Raw genomic sequence first — 14,571 nt, forward strand, 5'->3', positions numbered from 1 at the left:
GGGAACTGAGGCACAGAGGAGTGAAGCGACTCGCCCAAGGTCACACAGCAGACGAGGGGAGGAGCCAAGATGAGAACCCGGCGGGGTCGGGTGGGGGGGTCCGAATCCCAGGCTCGCTTCTCGTTAAGTCTTTTCCCCTACAGACCGGATCACTTCGATCTCACACTGTTCCGGAGGCTGTCTGAATTCCTCCCAGATGATCTGCAGGGAAGAAGGCGGGCAGGAAACGGAAGGGAGCACTGTCTTGAGCACTTGGGAGAGAACAATAGAGTCAGTAGACAATCTAGTGGGGGAAACAGGTTCTAAAATGAGTTACAGGGAGGGGGAAGCAACAGCATGTGAAGGCGGTCAGTCAATTGTATTTAATGAGCGCTTAACTGTGTGCAGAACACTCAGCACTTGGGAGAGGCCAATAGAATATGACACATTCCCTGCCCACAGCGAGGTTACTGTCTAGAGGGGGAGTCGGGCATTAATATAAAGAAACAGAATGACAGATAGGGACATAAATGCAGGGAGCGGGGATGGATAAAGGGAGCAAGCCGGGGTGACGCGGAAGGGAGTGGGAGACGAGGAGAGGAGGGCTTAGTCAGGGAAGCCCTCCTGGAGGAGGTGGGCCTTCGATACGGCTTTGAAACGGAGGAGAGTAACCGTCTGAGGGATCTGAGGAGGGAGGACGTTCCAGGCCAGAGGCAGGACGTGGGTAAGGGGTTAGCAGCCGGATAATAGTTGGACAAAACTGTAAGCTCGTCGTGGGCAGGGAATATGTCTGTTTATCGTGTTTTTGTCCTCTCCCAAGCGCTTAGTACAGTGCTCTGCACATAGAAAGCACTCAATAAATACCACTGACTGAAGGAATAGGAATAATAATAATAATAATAATGTTGGTATTTGTTTAGCGCTTACCAGGTGCAGAGCACTGTTCTAAGCACTGGGGTAGATACAGGGTAACCAGGTTGTCCCACGTGAGGGCTCCCAGTTAATCCCCATTTTACAGATGAGGTAAGTGAGGCACAGAGAAGTGAAATGACTTGCCCACAGTCACACAGCGGACAAGTGGCAGAGCCGGGATTCGAACCCATGACCTTTGACTCCCAAGCCCGGGTTCTTTCCACTGAGCCACGCTGGGAAATGTCCCTGGGAGAGCTAGCCAAGTGTTGGTGCCTGCTGACACTTACCTGGTTGCTTTGGAAAGGAAAGTCATTTAAACTGTCCTTAATCCTGGGAATCCGAGCGAAGAACTTTTGTGTCCCAAGGAACCTGGGGTGGGATCGGAGAGAAGAAACAGAAAAAAAAGAAAACCAGGAACAGAAATCTGACACGTTTATTCGTTCGTTCATTCGTTGCCCCCTTCTAGACTGTGAGCCCACTGTGGGCAGGGATTGTCTCTATTTGTTGCTGAACTCTACTTCCGAAGCGCTTGGTACAGTGCTGTGCACACAGTAAGCGCTCAGTAAATACGACTGAATGAAGGAATGAGTGTAGTATCGGGTAAACGGTAAGCCCATAACAAATACTCTGTCCCTCATGGGGCTCAAAGGTCTACTCCCCATTTTCCAGATGAGATCATTGAGGCCCAGAGAAGTGAAGTGACTCACCCAACATCGCACAGCAGACAAGTGGCGGGGCCGGGATTAGAACCCAGATCCCGTAACTCCCAGGCCCGGGCTCTATCCAGTAGGCCACGGTGCTTCCCACTAGACTACGAGCTCCTCGAGTCTACCAACTCCAGTGTATCGAACCCTCCTGGGCGCTTAGCCCGGTGCTCGGCGATTCTCGAATCCGTTACCTTTTCCAGAGGCAGAGGATGCCCAGGGCGAACACGAGGGTCCCGAAGACCACCAGCACCCAGACCAACCACGGGCTCCCGGCCTGCTCTCCGGACCCTGGTGGGCGACAAGTCGCGTGATGACCGTTTTGGGGGGAGGGGGCTGGGGGTGCCCTCCCTGCGGGGGTGGGGGATCAGCCCCTCTGGGGATGACACGCCTTCGTCTCCCCTCACCTCCCGCCATCACCCCCGCCGACGCCACCCTGAAACCCTTGAAGACATTTGGGCTCCAAGCACTGTCCCTGGGAGGTGGCGAGATCACATCAGTCGCTCAGTCAATAGTAATTACGGGCAGAGCACTGTACTTAGCGTGTGGGAGAGTATGATAAAACAATAAACAGACACATTCCCTGCCCACAAAGAGCTGACATCTATGGAGATTAACACAGTGAGCCCCATGTGGGACAGGGACTGTGTCCAACCCTATTTGCTGTATCCGGCCCAGTGCTTAGTACAGTGCTCTGCACGCAGTAAGCGCTCAATACATACGATCGAATGAAAGTGCCTCACAAATACCACAGTTATAATTAGAATCAAAATAATGATGGTATTTTTTAAGCGCTTACTATGTTCCAGGCTCTGTTCTAAGATAGAAGGGGATGGAGAATGAGATGGAGGTAGCAAATAGAGAGGAAAAAATTGGCGGGAGAGAAAGGAGAGGAAACAGAAAAAAAAAAAAGAGGGACAGAGAGGAGACAGAAAGAAAGAGACGAGAGAGAGAAAGAGAGATGTAGACGGTAAGCTCGTTGTAGGCAGGGAGTGTCACTGTTTATTGTTATACTGAACTTTTCCAAGCGCTTAGTACAGTGCTCTGCACACAGTAGGTGCTCAATAAATACGACTGAATGAATAAAAGGAAGAGAAAGAGCGATGGGAAGGAAAGAGAGCGACAAGGGAGAGAGACACAGGAGCCACAGACACGCACAAAGACAGATAGACCCTCCCGACACACAAACGCACACCAATCTGTGTGCTGGGGGCCTGAGACTCACCCAACCTTATGGGTTCGCTCCACGGGCCCCAGAGTACGCCCGGACGGCGGCGGTTTCCCACTCTTATTCTCACGGAGTACTCGGCTCGCTCGTCGTAGCTGGGGAAGTGGTAAAACGTCCCCTGGCTCTCCCCGTCCTGACAGATCTTCAAAAAGGAAACGGATTTAACCCCAGTCGACGCCGGAGGTTGCTGTTCCGGCCGAGCCAGCCGGGGCTCGCTGTGCAACCCCATCGGTTGCGTTCCCCATTCGTCAACTGCCTACCCCGACTGCTGCTACCCGGCATCCACAGATCAATCGGTCAATCACATTTATTGAGCGTTTACTGTGTGCAGAGCACTGCACCGAGGGCTTGGGAGACGACAGTAGAGTATTACAGTCACATTCCCTACCCACGATGGGCTTACGGTCGATTGGAGAAGCATATTCATAGCATTTTCCTGTGCATGACATCTAGTAAGCGCTCAATAAATAAATACCACTGATTGAAAGGAAAAGGGGGCCCCAGCTTCCAGCTCTATTTTCACTTTGAAATTTCGTCCTCAGGAATTTTCCCCAAGGGTCAGTTACTTGTGAGGCTTGGCTTTCTGAGTCTGGAAGGTCCACATGGGACAGTGACTGTGTCCAACCTGATAACCTTGATTCTACCCCAGCGCTTAGAACGATGTTTGACACGTAGTAAGCGCTTAACAAGCAAATACCAAAAAATCCTCCTCCTCCTCCTCTTCATCCTGTTTCTTCTTCTCCTTCTTTCTTCCTTCTTCTACCTTCTTCCTTCTTTCTTCTTCCTTCTTTGTCACTTCCCCAGAGGGCAGCTTGTTTCTAAATTTCTGAGAATCAACTGTGAATTTCTCCCCCGCTAGGCTGGTGAGCGTTTACTGTGTGCAGAGCACTGTACTAAGCTCTTGAGAGAGTACGACAGAGTGGGCAGACACGTTCCCTGCCCATCGTGAGCTTACAGTGTAGTGTGGGATACAGACATTAATAGAAATTAATGCTTTATAATATATAAAGGAAGGGAGGCTGGGAGAAAATGCAGTCAACACTCACCTGAGGGATGGTATCTCCACCCTAAGAAGAACAAAAAGATCAGATAAGTGGTTTTGCTTTTCTCTGCCTAAAAAACATTCTCCTTCGCTTAGTTACTTCATTCATTCAAGCGAGGAACCCTGGGAATTCTGGATCTTCACAGCATGGCCCCAAATCCTTTTATCAGTCTGTTCTTCCGTCCTTTAGGATTGTCCAGGCCTGAAAGAGCAACTTTGCTAGGCCCCGGACCTGTGTCACCTCAGTCCCACATCTAGCAGGACGAGGCAGAGCAGACTGGCTTCAGTGAGGGGAGAAGCAGTGTGGCCCGGTGACTAGCGCCCGGGGCCTGGGAGTCAGAAGGACCTGGGTTCCAATCCTGGCTCCGCCACTCATGTGCTGGGCGACCTGGGACAAGTCTCTCCAATTGTCCGTTCCTCGACTGTTAAATGGGGATTAGGTCTGTGAGCCCCATGTGGGACAGGGACTACGTCCTACTTGATTGTCTTGTTTCTACCCCAGTGCTTAGAACAGTGCCGGGTATGTTAGAAAGCACCAAACACCATGAAAAAGAAGAGGACCTGACTTCTAATCCCGGCTCTGCCACTTGTCTGCTGTTTGAATTTAATAATAATAATGTTGGTATTTGTTAAGCGCTTACTATGTGCAGAGCACCGTTCTAAGTGCTGGGGCAGACACAGGGTAATCAGGTTGTCTGTCCCACCTGAGGCTCACAGTCTTCATCCCCATTTTACAGATGAGGGAACTGAGGCACAGAGAAGTAAAGTGACTTGCCCACAGTCACACAGCTGACAGCTGGCAGAGCCGGGATTCGAACCCATGACCTCTGGCTCCCAAGCCCATGCTCTTTCCACTGAGCCACGCAGTCACTTCATTTCTCTGAGCCTCAGTTCCCTCCTCTGTAAAATGGGGATTAGGACTGTGAGCCCCATTTGGGACAGGGACTGTATCCAACCTGATTAGCTTCTATCTACCCCAGCGCTTAGAACAGTACCTGGCACATAGTAAGCGCTAAACAAATAACATAAAAAGGGATCAGGAAAATTCAGTCAGTTTACCTTTCTCTGAATGTCCAGTTGATACGTCACTTCATGACTTTGAGGGTTTAAGGCCGTAACAGTCTTTTCCCACTGAATTAGACAGTTTGACTTGCTGCAGTTCACCTTGATATTTCGTGGGGGGTTATACTGTTCTGGAGTTAAAACACAATCAGGTTGGATACAGTCCATGTCCCCCACGGGGCTCACGGTCTTCATCCCCATTTGACAGATGAGGTAACTGAGGCACAGAGAAGCAAAGAGACTTGCCTAAGGCCCCGGTTTTTCTTAATCCTCACCCAAGGATATTAAAACTACTTCGAACGGTGCAGCCATTTCGAAACGATGAAACCACGAAGAACTAGAAAACGAACTCCTCACCGATCCGATCGAGCAACGTGGACGTCGTGTCGTAAAACCGGATCTCCGCCTCACTGCTGGACCCATTGACGAAGAAGTAATTGTTTCTTTTAAACATAGACAGGTTACCGTAGTGGCATCCGACATGGATTCCGCAGGCATTGGCTCGATACTGCAGACATTCTCTCTCCTCATCCGTCCTGCAAGATCCAACTTCTGTCAGCGAAAGAACCAGGATGACATTTACCAACTAAGTACGTAGGCTAGCGGAAAGAGCGCGGGCCTGGGGGTCAACGGACCGTTCGATCGGTCGATCGTACTTATTGAGCGCTCACTATGCGCACAGCACCGTACCGAGCGCCTGGGAGAGGACAATATAACAACATAACAGACACCTTTCCTTCCCACGAGGAGTTTACAGTCTAGAGGGGGAGACAGACTTCAATATAAGTGAATAAACTACGGATACGAACCTAAACGCGTGGGGCCGAGGGAAGGGGGAATACAGGGAGCAAGTCAGGGAGTCGCAGAGGGAGTGGGAGAAGAAGAAAGGAGGGCTTAGTCAGGGAAGGCCTCTCGGAGGAGGGGGTCTTCGATAAGGCTTTGAACCGGGGGAGAACGACCGTCTGTTGGAGATGAAGAGGGGGAGCGTTCCAGGCCAGAGGCAGGATGTGGTCGAGAGGCTGACGGTGAGATACAGGAGATTGAGTTACAGTGAGTCAGAGGACCTGGGTTCTAACCCCGGCTCTGCCGCTTCGCTGCCGTGTGAATTTGGGCGAGTCACTTCACTTCTCTGAGCGTCAGTTTCCTCTTCTGTAAAATGGGGATTGAGACTGGGAGCTCCACGTGGGACAGGGATTGCGTCCAACCCAATTTGCTTATATCCACCCCAACGCTTAGTAGAGCGCCTGGCACATAGTAAACGTTTAACAAATACCATAAAAAACCCAAAAAACCCTCCTCTTTCTTGCACCTGTCAACACCAACTCCCACACCCCCCACCCGCTCTTTCCCTGCTCCATACCGACCTCGAGGCCTGGGAATACAGACGATATTGGACGTCCTTTGGGGCTTTCTTGCCCACGGTCCACGAGCAATTCAGGAATTTACTATCGTAGACGACGCAGGTGAAATTTTCTGCTGCCGACCCTTCCCTCCCTGGGGAGAACCCGAAAGGAAACCAGATCCATTTTGTTTTAGGATATTTGTTAAGTGCTTACTATGTGCCGGGCATTTTGCTAAGCACTGGAGTAGACATGAGCTAATCAGGTTGGACACAGTCCCTGGCCCACATGGGACTCACAGTCTTCATCCCCATTTGCAAAGCAGCGTAGCCGAGTGGAAAGAGCATGGGCTTGGGAGTCAGAAGGACCTGGGTTCTAGTCCCGGCTCCACCATTTGTCTGCTGTGTGATCCTGGGCAAGCCACTTCACTTCTCTGTGCCTCATTTACCGCATCTGCGAAATGGGGATTAAAACCGATAGCCCTATGAGGGACAGGAACTGAGTCCAAGCTGAGAACGGTGCCTCACGCATATTAACCAATACTATAATTTGACAGATGAGGAAACTGAGGCAGAGAGAAGTGAAGTGATTTGGCCAAGGTCACACAAGAGATAAGGGGCAGGGCTCAGATTAAAAACCAGGTCCTTCTGATTCCCGGGCCAGGATTTTCTCCACTAGGCAACACTGCTTCTTTAATTTTCCCTCTAACAAAATGTAGCCTTGTGCTTGAGGAGAAAAGCCACACAAATTGTGGCTTAGTGGATAGAGGCCGGGCCTGGGAGTCGGAGGACCTGGGTTCTAATCCCACCTCCGCCACTTGTCTTCTGGGTGGCCGGGGGCAAGGCACTTCACTTCTCTGTGCCTCAGTTACCTCACCTGTAAAACAGGGATCAAGACTGTGAGCCCCATGTGGGACAGGGATTGTGTCCAACCTGATTAGCCTGTATCTACCCCAGCGCTTAGTACAGTTGCTGGCACATAGTAAGCGCTTAACAAATACCATCATTATTATGGTACCCTCCCAAGCAGTTGGTCCAGTGCTCCGCACATGGTAAGCACTCAATAGATACCACTAACGGATTGACCGCTTATTCTGTCGTCCTCTCCCTCTCCGCAACCTGATAAGCGCTCAGTAAATACCACTAGGAAGCATTTAACAAACAGCATTAAAAAAAAAAAAGAAACCTCTTCCCCAATGTCTTACTACCTTTGTTAGTAAAGAAGAGTTGTTTTGTGAATGATCCTTGGGGAGTGGTAACATTAACTGTAAAATTGGCTCCTTTACACAAACGGTGATTTTCAAATACGCAATAGTAGAGGTTGGTGTCCTCCTCTGGCTGAAAAAAACCTAACAATTAACTGTTATATTTCAATACACATACACACATACACACACATAAGACAGGCAGGAGTAAACACTAAATCAACATGCTGAGGAGTTTGACACGTAACAAACGAGGAGATGGGCCTTCAATAAGGCTTTGAGGGAGGCTCACCCTCCTTCTGGTCAAGCCTAGCCACAGGCCAAGCGAATAAATCAGTTTTACCTCGTCTTCGGTGAAAAGGTTGCCCACCTGGCTGATGGCACAGGTAGCATCGGTGATGTTGACGGGGCTCTGCCAGGTGAGCTTTATTTTCCTGGGCTCCAGCGTCAGGTTTTGAATAACCTCTTCCTCTGCGTCTAAATCGGACAAATATTCGCTGGAGTCACAGAGGGTGGAAGCTCTTCTCCCTCCATCGGAAGATCCTCAAGGGCAGGTCATCGATCGGGTCTACTAACTCTATTGTGCTCTCCCAAGCGCTCAGTCCGGTGTTCTTCACATGGCGAATGCTCAATAGCGAGCTCCTTGTGGGCAGGGAACTTGTCAGTTTATTGTTGGATTGTACTCTCCAACTGTGGTGCTTTGCACATAGTAAGTGCTCGATAAATGCGATGGAAAGAATAAATGCTATTGATTAATCGAATGATTGATTCACTACCAACTCTAAAGGCCAGGGGTGTGGAGAGAGCCTGGGCCTGGGAGTTAGAAGGCCCTGCGTCCTAATCCGGGCTCTGCCACTTGTCTGCTCTGTGACCTTGGGCAAGTCACTCCACTTCTCTGAGCCTCAGGTTCCTCGTCTGTAAAATGGGGATTAAAAAACTGAGAGCCCCATGTGGCGCAGAGACTGTGTCCAACCTGGTTAGCTTGTCTACCTCAGCACTTAGAACAGTGCTTGACACATAGTAAGCACTTAACAAATCCCATCATTATTATCGTTACCCTCCCAAGCAGTTGGTCCAATGCTCCGCACACGGTAAGCCCTCAATAAATACCACTAACAGATAGGTCGCTTGTTCTGTCGTCTTCTCCCAAGAGCTCAGCCTAGTGCTCGGCCCACCTTAAGCACTCAATAACCGCCAATGATTGAGCTGGTCCTTCCAGGCTATGGGTGGGTGGGGGTTTCTGGCGTGGCTGGATCCCCATCGCTTTGGAATCGCTTGGAAGAGCCGTTTCTGGGGACGTTGAGCTCCTGGCGTCTCGCACTCTCTCTCTCCACCAGTCAGTCAGTCAATACTATTTATGGAGCGCTGTTCTCCTACTCGACGCCAACCCGCACACTTGGCTCCTCTAATGCTAACGAGGGCTTCTATCTCGTCTATCTCACCACCAACCTCTGGCCCAGAACGCCCTCCCTCCTCATATCTAACAGACGACTCTCCCCTCCTTCAAAGCTTTATTAAAAGCTCATCTCCCCCAAGAGGCCTTCCCTGTCTAAGCCCTCCTTTCCTCTTCTCCCTCTCCCTTCTGCTTGCTCCCTTTATTCACGCCCCTTCCCAGCCCCACACCACTTATGTCCATATCTGTCATTTCTTTATTTTTATTCATGTCTGTCACCTCCTCTAGACTGTAAGCTCGTTGTGGGCAGGGAATGTATCTGTTATATTGTTCTGTTGTACTCTCCCAGGCGCTCAGTACAGTGCGCTAGAGCAGACAAGCAACGGGACCAGGATTCGAACACTGATCCTTCTGAATCCCATCCCCGGGCTCTACCCACTAGGCCACGCTGCTTCCCTACTAACCCGAAGACATCTTTTGGAGGGGTTTTCCAGTGGCCTCATGGGGAGAAGCTGAGCCGGGTAAATGGAAAACCATTCCACCGGGCCTGGGGATTCTTCTACTATCCTCTTCCAAGCGCTTAGTATGGTGTTCTGCACACGGCAAGCGCTCGATAAATATGATTGGATGCACGAATGAATGCTCAGATTCCCGGGCATGAGGGAAGCCAACCGGCGGGGAGAAGGGAGCAGTACAAGGGCGATCTTACCAGGCTGAGCAGAGGTCAGTCCTCCCACGGCCCAGAGCAGCACGGCCCAGCAGAGTCCGCCCGGCATGGAGTCTCTCGGGGAGGACGGCCCGCCACCTGCCAAGGAGGCCAGAAAGAGCAGCAGTTGACAGTGACCACTGAGATCCGACGAGGCTGGGGGAAAGGGAGTTTCCAGCCCGGACACCCCCAGGAGCGACGTCTCGGGAATCCGATCCGGAGCCGGCCCCGCTCGCCAGCTCCGGGGTCCGCACTCACTCTCCCTCCTCGGCTCCCACCTCCTGTCACGGCATCCCCCTACCATCACCCTCTCTTCCTCCCAACCCCCTCCCGCCCTAGCTGGGAGTGCGGTGGCAATACCGGTCCCAAGGGGAATATCGCAGAGGCAGCCGCTCAGCTACCGATACTGGTCCCGAGGGGACTGTCCTAAAATCAGCCGGTCCCTCGGCACTTTAAACCAAGCACGTGGCCCTTTATCACTGTGAAGTTTGAGGAGACTCTTGGTTCACAGAGGGTGAGTCACCCTTCTCCCTCGTCATTCCCCCTCCCTTCTCTCTGCCGCCCTCCCGAACTTCCCCATTTTGGGGTTCTGGGGCTGGGATCCTTGGTCTCTAGAGGCTCAGGAAAGGTCGACCCCGGGGGGGGTGGGAACCAAGAGGGTTGGACAGTCGCATCCGGCCCGAGGATGAGGTCCTCCCTCCACGTCTGCCGATGGAGGAAGGGCAGAATAGCAGCATCTCTTAGCTCTAATAATAATAACTATGGTCCTTGTTAAGCACTTACTACGTGCCAGGCACTGCACTAAGCACTGGGGTGGATACGAACTAATCAGGTGGGATGCAGTCCCGGTCCCTGATGGGGCTCACGGTCTCCACCCCCATTTGACTGAGGCACTGAGAAGCGAAGTTCCTTGCCCAAGGTCACACAGCAATCAAGCGGTGGAGCCGGGATTAGAATTACGACCCTCTGACTTCCCTCTAACTCTCCCCCTCCTCCTGGAGTTATTATTGCCTCCCGAGCACCCCAATCAGGTCACAGTAAGAGCTCAAGGACTGCAATTTATCAATTCACTGATTACTTAGTAGCTGCTGAAATGACGGGAGGGGGGAGATCATAATCAGTCCAGACATTTACTGAGCTTTTACTGTGTGCTGAGTTCTGTATTAAGCTCTCCGGAGAGTCCAATACAACAGAGGCAGCAGACATGTACCCTTCCTACTCGAGCTTCCAGTGAAGCGAGTATAAGGCTATGTACATAATGGCTGTGGGGCTGGGGAGTGTATCAAAGAGAGAAGCAGTGTGGCCTAGTAGATAGAGCAGGGGCCTGGGGCTCAGAAGTCCCAGCTCTGCCACTTGTCTGCTGGGTGACCCTGGACAGGTCACTGAACTTCGCTGGGCCTCAGCTACCTCATCTGTAAAATGGAGATGAAGACCATGAGCTCCGTGTGGGACAGGGGCTGTGTCCAGCCTGATTAGCCCCTAACTAAGGTGCTTGGAATGTAGTAAGCGCTTAACAAATGCCATCAAAAAATAAGGGTTTAATCAGGGAAGGCCTCCTGGACAAATGGTGGACTGGTATCATTGGTACAGTGCCAAGCTCACTGTGGGCAGGGACCACGTCTACCAACTCTGTCCTTTCCCAAGCGCTTAGTACAGCGCTCTGCACACCGTAAGCGCTCAATAAATACTACCGATTGATATGTGAGGGCTTTCGTATTTTAACACGATAAGGCACAATTTCATGCAATAGCCATTACCCCATTTCCTGAGCTTCCGCTTTTTATTAAGCGGTACTGGTCAAGCCCTTACTACGTGCTCAGTGCTGCTGTGGGTAAACAAAATGGAGGAGGAAGAACAGGTCTTTAACCCCATTTCACAGATGAGGAAACTGAAGCACAAAGAAGTTAGAGAAGCACAGTGGCCCAGTGAATACAGCCAGGGCCTGGGAGTCAGAAGGCCCTGGGTTCTAATTCCGCTCTGCCACTTGTCTGCTGTGGGACTTGATTTCTCTGCGCCTCAGTTCCCTCATCTGTAAAATGGGGCTGAAGTCTGGGAGCCCTGTGTGGGTCAGGGACCGTGTCCAACCCAATTACCTTGAATCTACCCCAGTGCTTAAAACAGTGGCCCACAGTAAGCGCTTGACAAATACCACAACTGTCATTGACGACTCGCTCAAGGCGAAGCAGCAGACAAGTGGAGGGGCCAGGATTAGAACCCAGGTCCTCTGACTCCCAGGGCCGAGCTCTTTCCACTGGGCCCTGCTGTTTCTGTGCTTCAGTTGGTATCGTGCACTGTACTACTCATCCACACATTCAATCGTATTTATTGAGCGCTTACTGTGTGCACAGCCCTGTACTAAGCGTTTGGGCTTGACAATAGAACAATAAATGAGACATATTCCCCGCCCACAACGAGCTTACAGGGGGCTTGGAAAGCAAAGGACAAAGAAGTGAAATGCAATTAGAGTGTTCAGAAAAAATAAGAGTTCTTTTGCTTCCTCCCAGGGGTATCTAGGTCCTCTCTACTGCGAGCTCACAATACTGCTGTTTCCAATCAATCAATCGATCGAAATGATTGAGCACTGACTGTGTGCGAAGCTGTACTGAGCGCTGGGAAGACTCCAGGACAAAATAACGGAGCAGGTAGACGCATTCCCTGCCCCAAATGGCCGTGGAAAAGTATGGGGCAGGTGTGCGGTGGGGTGGACTTCCGCCTGACCTAAATTAACTTGCACCTACCCCAGAGCTTAGAACAGTGTTTGACACATAGTAACCGCTTAACAAGTACCGCCAGACAAACACACAGACCTCTATCCTTACCTCCACCAGTGCCGAGGGAGCGATAAGGGAGACGGACAGGGGTTCGTATGAATCAAAATGGGAAGTGGTTGTGGGTTTGCCTTAGTCGCTCAGGCTCAGGAGGAGATAAAGTCATTTCATAAACTCGGATGCTTTTGAGAGACCGATAGGCCCCGCTAAACCCCACCCAAGCGCCTGGTACAGTGCCCTGTAACAGTGAGCGCTCCATAAATACGACTGAATGAAAGCCCAGCTGGGCCCCAAGCGGAATCCACTCTTTCCTCTCCCTCTAAACTGCAAATGTTTAATCGCAGCAATTATCCTATCCCGCCTTGATTACCATAGCGACCTCCTTGCTGACTTCCCAACCTCCTGTCTCTCCCCACTCCAGTCCGTATTTCACTCCGCTGCCCGGGTCATTTAACATTCAGACCATATTTCCCCACTCCTCAGGAACCTCCGGTGGTTGCCCATCCACCTCCTCATCAAATGGAAACTCCTTGCCGTCGGCTTCAAAGCCCTCCATCACCTTTCTCCCTTCTACTTCACCTCGCTATTCTCCTACCACAACCCAGCCCACACACTTCACTCCTCTAATGCCAACTTTCTCACTGTACCTCCATCTCGTCTATCTCTCCACCGATCTCTGGCCCACGTCCCGCCTCTGGTCCGGAACGCCATCCCTCCTCAAATGCGACAGACGATGACTCTCCCCACTTTCAAAGCCTTTTTGAAGGCCCATTTCCTCCAAGAGGCCTTTCCCAACTAAGCCCTCCTTTCCTCTTCTCCCACTCCCTTCTGCATCACCCTGATTTGTTCCCTTTATTCAATCCCCCGGTCCCTGCCCCACACCACTTATGTCCATATCTGTCATTTTATTAATTTATATTATCTGTGTGTCCCCCCCACCCCTTTTACCGTAGGCTCCTTGTGGGCAGAGAATGTGCCTACCAACTCTGTTGTATTGGACTCTTCCAAGTGCTTAGTACAGTGCTCTAAACACAGTAAGTGCTCTATAAATGCCATTGATTGATGGACCGATTGGTGAGGGGGATTGGGGGCAACCGGACCAAAGTTCTTGATTTCCAGGATGTAAAGAAGATGTTGCTGCAAATAGAAAACGTGGCTTGATTTAGGGCTTTGGCAAGATGAAGCCAAGGCGGGCAGAGGCAGAAAGGGAAAATCTCCCAGCTCTCTCTGCTGATGGGGGGCATGTTGACGTGGGAGAAAGAGAGGCGGTTGACACACCTAGTTAAGGCCTTGCTGGAGAAAACCAGCAGTGACTCCTATCCACCACTTCCCTGTGATCCCGTCCTCAACCTTCAGAAAAAATCTTGTATTTGTTCAGCGCTTACTACGTGCCAGGCACAGTACTAAGCACCGGGATAGATGCGAGATAATTCGGTCCCACTTGGAGCTCATAGTGTAAGTAGGAGGGAGAACAGATATTGAATCCCCATTCTGCCGATGGGGAACTGCAAAATGATGTACATATCTTTTTTTTAATAGTATTTGTTACACGCTTCCTATGTGCCAGGCACTATACTAAGCGCTGGGGTGGGTGCAAGATCGGACACAGTCCCTGTCTCACATAGGGCTCACGATCTTTGTCCCCATTTGGCAGAGGTAGGAACTGAGACCCAGAGAAGTGAAGTGATTGGCCCAAGGTCACACAGCAGACAAGTGGAGGAGCTGAGATTAAAACCCAGGTCCTCTAATTTACAAGCCATTTCCAAAAATACACTTGGGATCCTGAACCGTAAGCCTGTTGTGGGCAGGGAACGTGTCTACTAACTCTGTTATTTGATACTCTCCCAAGCGCTGAATACAGTGTTCTGCACACAGTAAGCACTCAATAAAGACCATTGATCAATGGATTGATTGAACTGGAACTGCCAGGGATCCACGTATAAGCCCCAACTCCTCTGGTTTTATGGTAATGTGTGAAGCACTTACTATGTGCCAGGCACTGTACTAAGCGCTGGGGTAGACACAAGTTAGGTTAGATACAATCCCAGTCCCGCATGGAGCTAACACTCTCAATCCCCATTTTGGTGACGAGGTAACTGACGTCCAGAGAAGTGAAGGGACTCGCCCAAGGTCCCACAGCAGACAAGTGGCGGAACCGGGATTAGAACCCAGGTCCTTCTGACTCCCAGGCCCGGACTCTAGCCACTAGGCCATGCTGCTTTACAGATGTGTA

The 14,571-nt window shown here is 51.0% G+C and overlaps 1 protein-coding gene across 1 annotated transcript; it reads right to left on the reverse strand.

Moving 5' to 3' along the window:
- Positions 1-9,959, reverse strand: LOC103171402 (granulocyte-macrophage colony-stimulating factor receptor subunit alpha-like). The gene is made up of 12 exons (XM_039914244.1): positions 9,931-9,959; positions 9,574-9,669; positions 7,815-7,948; positions 7,475-7,604; positions 6,292-6,421; positions 5,285-5,463; positions 4,925-5,058; positions 3,870-3,890; positions 2,821-2,965; positions 1,790-1,886; positions 1,179-1,260; positions 1-201 (listed from the first exon to the last, which is right to left on the reverse strand). The coding sequence occupies exons 2-12, from the start codon at positions 9,638-9,640 to the stop codon at positions 124-126; spliced, it is 1,197 nt and encodes a 398-aa protein (XP_039770178.1). The 5' UTR covers positions 9,641-9,669; positions 9,931-9,959; the 3' UTR covers positions 1-123.
- Between the last annotated feature and the right edge of the window lie 4,612 nt (positions 9,960-14,571).

This window comes from Ornithorhynchus anatinus, chromosome 15 (assembly GCF_004115215.2).
Source record: "Ornithorhynchus anatinus isolate Pmale09 chromosome 15, mOrnAna1.pri.v4, whole genome shotgun sequence".
Classification (NCBI taxonomy): domain Eukaryota; kingdom Metazoa; phylum Chordata; class Mammalia; order Monotremata; family Ornithorhynchidae; genus Ornithorhynchus; species Ornithorhynchus anatinus.

Coding starts and splice junctions, on each gene's coding strand:
- LOC103171402 (XM_039914244.1), bottom strand. CDS start 9,640: ATGCCGGGCGGACTCTGCTGGGCCGTGCTGCTCTGGGCCGTGGGAGGA. Junction 5,464..6,291: donor CTGTATTCCCAGGCCTCGAG/GTCGGTATGGAG, acceptor TGGATCTTGCAG/GACGGATGAGGAGAGAGAAT. Junction 5,059..5,284: donor CACGTTGCTCGATCGGATCG/GTGAGGAGTTCG, acceptor TTTTAACTCCAG/AACAGTATAACCCCCCACGA.